This window comes from Pongo pygmaeus, chromosome 10 (genome assembly GCF_028885625.2).
Source record: "Pongo pygmaeus isolate AG05252 chromosome 10, NHGRI_mPonPyg2-v2.0_pri, whole genome shotgun sequence".
Taxonomy (NCBI): domain Eukaryota; kingdom Metazoa; phylum Chordata; class Mammalia; order Primates; family Hominidae; genus Pongo; species Pongo pygmaeus.
Window position 1 is genome coordinate 56,769,721 of NC_072383.2, and position 9,046 is coordinate 56,778,766.

A 9,046-nucleotide genomic window follows, 5' to 3' on the forward strand; every position below is an offset into this window, starting at 1 on the left:
ATTCGAAAATTTTAAGCAATTGTAAAAGACAAAGAAAAAAGGTATTTATGCTAGCATAAAAATGTTTTTTAAATACAGTGTTTATTTGTCAAATACCAACTGCTTTTTCTTTCATTCCTTTCTGTTTCTGATCTTTGGAAAAACCACATCAGTATCAAATGTCACTTAGCTCTTATTCAAACAGAGGAAAGCAGACACAGCGGCTGCACCAGTGACTTAGCTGACCTGGGCCCTCAGTAAAAACAAACCGCTATAAATCACCAGATGTAAGCAATTGGGTAGTGATCACTCTATTAATTGAACAGCTTTCCTGAAATTTACTGTATAATTTCAACCCTCCCAACACCTCTCTCAGAAGCAACTAACAATGGTGGTTTTTTCCTTAAGTTGCTTAAAGAAAAACATTTTTTAACATCAGTAGCTTAACTATATTTTTAAATTATTTAAGATTAAGGTGGTAAGCTAATTAGATTTTAGAAATTAAACCACAGGAATTCTAAATGCTACCTTTAAATGCTGAAAGTCAAAATTATTCCAAAACCTACGTCAGTGCGTGTATATACAACGTTACCTACACTAAAAATACAGAAAACTTGGTACAACCTTAATTGTATTTGAAAACTCATATTTGCAAAACAACCTGCAAAGTTATTTCTGTCTTCAGTCACATATTTACTTTTTTTGAGTTGATGTCTCTGAACTCTGATTTCCACTGCAGGTACCACACTTAAAAGAGGATACTCCAATGGCTTATTCTCAACTCCAGTTTCTCCTCACAAAGGAACTCTGATCATTCTCCACTAGGAACTACGTAATATGTAACCCACAGATCCCCATGCCAACCATTGAATAATACCAGAATTAAAGTCCTAGTCTATAGAATATGATAAAATACACATTTCTATGGTGTAAAGCTGGCCCCTTTGAATCTCGAAGACCAGTTCAGCAACAACAGCAAAGTGTAAAGTGTGTTGTTATAAGAATACATGAAATTTAGCGGTGACAGAGTTAGAGGCTAGAAAACAAGTTAACCAATTTAAAGAGCATATCTGTACTATGCCCTGAAGAAAATATTCCATTTTTTCTTCTAAGATCTCTATGCTAGTCCCTATGGAACTCCCACTCAAGGTTCCTGCAAACATACATGAGGAATTCTGCTGATATTCACTTACAAGGAGAGAAGTGTAATATTTGCCGAGACTGGTCCCAGATTTGGAATGGTCTCCAATTCATTGTTGTTCAGTTTCCTACAAATGCCAAAAAAAAAGAAAAAGAAAAGCTGATTAGGTAATCTGTAATTCACAGAGGTGAAAACTTTACATATTATTTCAAGATACCTCCCAAGTTAAAAGTTTTGAATAACTTACTATAATCCAAGTATTCCTTACAGTTAAATAGCATAAGGGGTAATGTATTTTACTCAAACCTTAAACACAAAATAACGAAGACTCACACTTCTCGAAGGCTTTGAAGGTGGCTCATGGAACTTGCCTTGATGAAAGATAATCTGTTGTGACTTAAGTCCCTATAAGAAAACAAAAATAAAATTATAAGTCATTTCTAAAAATCACTAATAGTGCTAACTGGGCTTATGAAGTATCTCTATGAACACTAGTGGGAGCAGGAGAAATAATTGATCTATTCTGTCCACAAACTAGATGGCAACCAAAATGCCAAACTCAAAAATACAAGCTCCAAGGACAAAATTAGTTTAAGGAGACTGGCAGATTCAAATACTTTAAGCCCACAAACATTTTAAGAGATGTTTTTTGGCACATGGTGAACAGATCTTTTGTGAACTGGCAGGTCTGCTTCACCCTCCCATCTCCCCACTCCCAACCTGATATGATGACATCATGGTTTATGAAAAGGAGCTAATTAGGCAGGTTGCTGAAACTAAAGCCTCTACAGAAATCTTTTTATTGTCATACATTTAAGCATCAATGTCCTTATTGCAATCAAGGAAAACAGAAATTGCTTTGCATACATATTTGTTTCTCTGCGTTAAAGCACCAAATCATTTAAAGTATTATTTTGTGTGTGAGTGTTGAGAGGGTAGAAAACAATCTGAACTCTCTGCTTTCTTAAATTCCCCAAATCTCAATATCTGGTAATATATAATTTAAACCACATCGCCATCTAACAAAGTTCAGCAGATTGCACAAAAACTTGTGAACAGATTTCAATCATTAATGTGCTTCTTACCCAATAACTCAATTTAACTTAGTAACAATTTCCATAGAACATCATTACTATTAAAAACAATAACAAACTCATACATATACAATACTCTAGGCTAGAAAGTCATCTCATTTAAGATTCAAAATATGGAACAAATTCCAGCAACTACTCTTGGTTATACTCCCCATATGTGTTAATACATTGACTATGTGCCTTCAAAATAGTGTAATAAAAATGAAATGGTTCCAGAGTGATGAAAAACCGGGATAACAAATAGTATGGCTTGAAGCTTCCCACTGAAAGGGTTATCCAACCCATACTAATCTTTTCAGTGTTTAAAACGGAGATTTTTAAATAACCAAAGTTGATTGGAGAAAAGCATGAATTATTTGTTATATGCATAAGTACACCCCTCCTAAAAAATAAATAAAGAGAAATCACCTCCAGAGAAGCACAGTGTTACTCAGTGTTTAGTTAACAATTAGAAATCAGAGATCCTTTCAGTCTTTGAGTTTTTGTTTTGAGAATAAACCTGGATTCTCTTTTTCACCTAAAAAAAAAAAAACTGCAAGGTTTTATTTGAAATATGTTTGCCCAAAGACCTACCAGACAGTGACAGACATGAGTAGATTTGTTCTGGTAGAGTTATAACATGAAAAAAATCTGGCACAGTCTTTAAACTATAAAAATCCTGCAATTACAACCACTGCTGTGCATGCTCACCACGCTGGCTGGAGCCAGACACTTTCCCTCACAGCCCAGCTCAAGTCCATCTGGAGTTCATCAAGGAAACCGTGAGCCCAACAACTCACGTTAGGATTCAAACAAAACCTGTGTGCTTTTAGCACCCCAGACAGTCACAGATTTCCCACATGGTTTAAAAAACAACCAAGGAAAAGAGTCTTTCACCTGGGAGGTAGCCTGAGTCAACAGAAAGTCTCATTTGGACCCACTTAACTGAAGAGCATTGAGCCAGCGTAAAACTGCATCCCTTATTGTTTCAGGTCTTAAAAAGAAAGGGGAAGCAATCTGGCATTAATATTTAACACAGGTGATTTTCTTTTTAATTAAAAATAAAAAAAAAAAACTAAAACTGAGCACTAACTTCATTTTAAGGATTATTTCACAGGGCAATCCTGTGAGAGAAATGAGACGGAGTGCTTAACTTCTTTTCAACTAGTAATGGGATAAGATTCCTCCTACAAAAGACCTGTAAAAAATAAGAAACTCCCTTCAGAGACCAGTGCACATGCTGGGGACCCCTCATTTCTGATCCAGAAGCAGGAGCTTGAAACTTTGAATATTTCAGTTATTGCAACACACTTCCATTCCTGAGTTTTGTGTACTATTAAAACTACATTATATGTAGGAGGAAAAAAAACACCCCTTAAATGACATTTACTGCTAAATACTTACAGCTATGAAACTTTTAGTGCACCTAAATTTAGATTTAATATAGTTTACATTTGAGAAATGATTACTTTCCAGTTAAGGGATGTCACATTTTCCTAAATCTTCCTTACATTGTTTTTATGGCTAGACCATTAAAAACAGATTCAAGTTGTACAATGTCGATGTTTTCTTAAACCCAGATCATAAAACATTCAATAAGAAAGGCAGATTCTTCATGTTTGGAGTTCCATTAATAACATCTTCCCCACAGAACTTTTACAAAAACTTTTTGTAGTGGGGTTAATGAATGGGAAAGGTAGTAAGGTACGGAAGTGTTAACTATGTACCCAGAGCTCAGCTGGCCAAAACTTGAAAGTCAAACTCTTTCCATATGGTTAGACAGACTTCTCTCTTCCTGAATATTAGCAACTGAATAAATATATATGAAAATAATCAATTTGCAACATTTGGTTCAAGCTATCATTTTCTTCCTTTTAGCACTTGGAAATCTGACTTCCAAGTCAAATTTTAAATGCAAATCCAGCACAGCTTCTTAATCAATCCCACTGGGGCCTGCAGAGCTGCTAATTCAGCACAAATCTGGAAAGCTGAAAAACAAAAAGCCAGGCTATAGCTGTTTTAAGACACTGATCCAAAGTGACTCATAAATCAGCCTGCTATATTCAAGTTTTAGTCTGGAAAATATAGAAAAACAGCTGTGAAAACCGTAAGGACTATTACCCCCACCCCACCCCCAACTCTGGTCCGGACCAGAAGATTTATAACAGGTCAACACTAAAGAAGTCACACCAGCAGAAACTACCTTTGGGACTTTCGCCTGGGTCCTGTTGAGAACTCAAACATTTCTACATAAGACAAATAATTCTGAAATGCCAGTGAGAATTTAATAATACTGGAAGTTCTCATTGGCAATTTAGCAACTTTTCCGTCTCTGGGCTAAATAACATTCTAACAAGCACTCCTCTTTAGGTTGAGAACTGTTTAAGCGCAAACTCTCGACATAAACTCTAGCTTGCCTTTAATGGCAGTTGTGAGCAAGGCTTGGCGTAGTTACTGGGTTGTTTTTTTTTTAGACAAAGTCTCGCTCACATAGTTACTCTTTTAAGAGCCACTTTCATTAAAGCATTAGAGGTTATTTTCTAAAAGGAGTACTGATACAGTATTATTATTTTACAGCTCAAACTATTTAACTTTTCACACATGGGACTCCTATAGTAATAAATCACAACCAAATAAAGTGGAAAAAATACATACACACGTAATTTTTCTTAAACTTGCAAATTCAACAAATGAAACAAAAGATAGACACTGAACTTTTTCTGAAAAGTGCTTTCATAAGCCAGTCCAAAGACAAACTTCTACTATTTTGATTACCCAAGGAAAGGGAAGGTAAGATATGGGGAACAAAAACATGCATTTTTCTATTTATATCTGAACTCGGAAATCATCTCCTTAAGACGATTTTTCTAATTATGAAAAACTTTAGTAGCTTTTTAGACCACCTATTCTAAAATACCAAATAACAGAGAAAGTAAAACTCAATTCCACGTGTTTTTCTGCTCCTTTCAAAAGTGGAAAGAGGAGACCTCTAGAGCTTTAGGTACAAACAAAAGAAATATTTACAATAAAGAATCCAGACCACATGGTTCGGTGACACCTACAAAGATGGTTAAAAGTCACAGAAGTACAAGAATGACAGAGCTGTCCAATGAGTGATCACAGCAGGGTTCCTGACAACAGACTGAGTGCTTATTTATACAAGTGGAACTTATTTTCACGTACATTTAAGGAATGTGGGCTAGTATTGAGACAATTTACTGCTGGCGGAAATGTAATTAAAGACTGTGCTAACCAAATAAACTCTAATTTGTTTTTAGTGTGCCACCAAATTATCTGCAAAACAAAATCCTAATTAGGTCAGCTACTTTTAAGACAATGTTTAAATAGGTATCGAACCCCTTTTGGTTCAACTCAACTTCTAATCAAGGGCAACACAGATTTTTTTTCTAAACATCTAAATCCAGGAAAAAAGAAAAAAAGTACTGCACACTAGCATGATCACAATAGACAACTTGACATCGAAAAACTATCGAACACAAGTTAGATGCCGTGAATAATCTAAGCATATCTAAATACACTCCAGGAAGCACTGTATTCATTTTCTTTCTCATCCCTCTATTATTCCTAAGTGTTCACCTCCAGTCATTTACATGTTCAGTTCCATATGTTGTCAATAGAGCCATTCACTCATGAATAAGGCAGCATGACCTCCACAAGAGGCAATTGAACAGAATTAGCCACAACTAATTGAAAGTCTCCCTGCTTTGGGTTAAAGACCTTATCTCCTCTTCCAATTGCAATAAAAACTACTAAATAAAATGTCCCAAGATAAGAAATTAAATATCAATCCAATACTAATTCTACTTTATTAAACTAAGGCTTATTAAAAAGACAAGGAATATACTTTCTGATGGCCAACAATTCTACATTCACAAAAGTTATTTAGATTAGCACAATAATTTTAAAATATAAATTCTTAAACACCTGACCAAACCTCCTACCACATTAGGGCATTGGAATAGTTCACCAGAATTGTTTTAAAAACTTAAAATTTTCATTGCAATTCTGCTAAGTCAAAATATAAGATTACGTATGAAGTGCACTTTTATTTATTTTAAACAGAACTACTTTAAAAAATACAAGTTTTGATTGTTTAATTTTTACAGCACTCCAATTTTAAAACTGGGACTGAGGAAGAAAAGAGATGACATTTGGAAAAGATCAGCATTTCCAACTAAATTACATTTTCTTCCTTGTTCTTCACGCAGTTGGGAGTGATTTCAGGTTTTCAGACTTCGCAGCTAAAATCCAAAAACTTGCCTAAGAGCTCCCTGCGCTCTCCCCTAAACCGTCTGGGCGTTCTGAGGAGCTACAGAAATCACGCCCTTGATTCTGGATAATCGAGTTCTTCCCTTTCCATAGCTACCGACCAGTCTTTACAATCTGGTTGAGGAGTGAGAACTTACGGTCTGCTAATGTGAAAGCAGAGGGAGAAAAACAAAAGTACGTCCACCATAACTTGGAGAGTGACCGAATTCTGTTGAGGGGGCTTCCCAAATGAAAAGCCTGACTTCAATTACTGGGTGGGAACAGGAAAAGGAGTCTGACGCAGCTAGAAACTAAAACTGAACCAGACTCACAACTCAGCGAGAACTGCAAACTCCTGATGTGCGCAGGCTGCCACTTATCTCCCCTGGGCCTGGCAGAAGCAAGCATTTGAACCCCTTGGCTAGCTTAGGGCACAGGACTTCATCCCCGACCTCTGGCGTCGTCACTGGCCCCCACCCCTGGTCTACCTGCACCCAGTTAGGACGCGCCAAGAGCCCACCTGCGCCACCCGCAAAGCACGTGGGAGGGAAACTGAGGCCCGGACAGTTCTTTTTCCACGCCCACGGAGCGCCGATCGAGGCCTGGGCCAGAAGGAGCTATCCGGAAAAAAAGGCAATGCACGCCGAACCCCAAGCAACCAGGCCCTCGGCGGCTCCTGTTTTCTCGAATCTCCAGCGGCCCGGCCCCCCTCCCCCCCGCGGGAAGAATACTTACAGCCGAGCGACCCAGGACGGGAGTGGCTCGGGAAGACGCGCTAGCCGCTTACGACTGCAGTCCAGCAGGTCCCCGAGGCAGCGGCAGGTAGTGGGGCACGGGCGCTCGGCGGCTACCCCAGAGGGCTGCCCGAGTTCCCCGCGACCGCCGCTGTCTGACCTGCCAGCGCGCCCCAGCACCGCGCACAGCAGCAGCCCCAACCCCGCCGCGCGCGCACGGAGGCTCGGCGCGCTCATCGCGGTCCAGCGGCCTCGGTCTCTGCCCGAAGCTCCCAGCCGGCGCGCGCTCGGGGCCCGGCAGAAACTTCCAGCCGAGGGTGCACGCCCGCCCTCCCGGTCGCGTGCGCGCTCCTCCCTCGCGCTGCCGAGTCAATTCCTTCTTTTACTCCCGGCGGCGAAGCCCTTTCATGCCCCCAAACAGCAGGAGGGAAACTGAAAAGAACTGCCAACTGCAACAGAGTTGCAGCTTGAGCAGCGTCGGCTCGCCGAAGCCCCTTCTTGTCGGCAAAAGAAACTTTTTCGCCTCCACCCCGCGGCGCTGCGCCGAGTCCCCGCGCGGCTGAGTAGCAAGGCGGGGCGGGGAGAGGCCGACGCGCGTCCATTGGCCGGCCTGGCTGCGGGCGTCCCCGTGGCCACGTGACAATAACACCGCTCCAGCCGGGGGCCTACGCGCGGGAGAAAGTGGAGCTGAGATTGTAGGAAATTCAGAGTTATATTTTCCAGCCTCTCCAGCCAGAAGTCTCCACTACGTCGTGGGAAACATATATCAAATGGAGTTGAAAGGCAAAAGGGAGTGAGCAAATACTGGGCTAGTTCTCGGAGTTGGAGGTATTTAGGAGAACTTCAGGGAAGTAAAGTTTAATTAGCAGTGTTTTCAGGAAACCTTTCAATTCCAAATTAAAAACACTGATAAATTATCCTACCATCCACAGATGAAAGAATGGTTTCAGTGAAAACAGTTCTTTTAACGTTAATGCTGGTGGGTTTTCCCCCATACATCGGCTTCAAAAGTAAAAACAATAATAAAACGTAAAACTCGAGGTTTTGGAAAGTGTATATTGAGTTACAAATAGCCAGCCTTCGTGCACTGGATAAAGCTGGGCGGGGTGGGGGATGGGAGATGACCTTCTAATAGACCTCGATGGCAATCATAGATTCCTGGTAATAGTAATAATAAAAGTAGTCACAGTGACATTTCAAAGTAAAATGAAAACTAAGACCTTGGAGAAAAAAATTAGTATATGCACCTTGGTCCACTTGCGCTTTGAGTAATGACACATGTTGATTGAGAATGCTACCAGGGTAAAAGTACCTCCCGGCCTCCTCAGCTGGGGGAGTGGACGTTTGGGGCTGGATTCAGGCTACAGGACTTCCCAGTGAAGTTTGTTCCTTAATTTACAGGTGATCAGCGCCACAAGATATTGAAACTAATGGAGACCGCAGAGATCATGTGCTAAGGGGCCTTCCTCCTCTGGGTAAGGAAATAGACCTAGAGAAAGTAACTAATGTGTTTGTTGCAAAAAAAAATAAAAATAAAAGCAAGACAGAAAACATGAACAAACCAAAAAACAAACCCTGGAAGCTTAAAGTAAGTTTTCACTTCTATACATTGTTTATTGCATGCTGTTTGCCCAAGCTTGTCTGTCCTTGGAGTTGCGTAAACTGCTCATGATTATGGAGTGGAGATAGCTTGTGGAGTTGAGACTTTAACCCTGACTCTAAGGCCCATTGATTTTTCACTGTAGCAAATCACTCCCATTTACGGGGGAAGGAAAAGACTCACTTTGAAGTTAACACACCCTATTTTAGATACGGTATCCCATTTTCTTATTTCCAGCTACCATTAACAA

At 40.0% G+C, this 9,046-nt stretch overlaps 1 protein-coding gene across 4 annotated transcripts in view; it reads right to left on the reverse strand.

Annotated features, from left to right (window-relative positions):
• LRIG3 (leucine rich repeats and immunoglobulin like domains 3) overlaps positions 1 to 7,769 on the reverse strand; it is a 46,229-nt gene extending 38,460 nt beyond the window's left edge. The window contains exons 1-3 of one of the 4 annotated variants that reach the window (XM_054444342.2): positions 7,198 to 7,769; positions 1,454 to 1,525; positions 1,173 to 1,247 (exon numbers count right to left, since the gene is read on the reverse strand). In XM_054444342.2, the coding sequence (XP_054300317.1) occupies positions 1,173 to 1,247; positions 1,454 to 1,525; positions 7,198 to 7,433 (383 nt within the window). In that variant the 5' untranslated portion in view covers positions 7,434 to 7,769. Of the gene's footprint in view, positions 1 to 1,172; positions 1,248 to 1,453; positions 1,526 to 2,622; positions 2,715 to 6,620; positions 6,747 to 6,794; positions 6,814 to 7,197 lie in introns of those variants that run through there. The other 3 variants (XM_063672850.1, XM_063672849.1, XM_054444343.2) reach the window with 3 other exon arrangements.
• Positions 7,770 to 9,046: the final 1,277 nt, after the last annotated feature.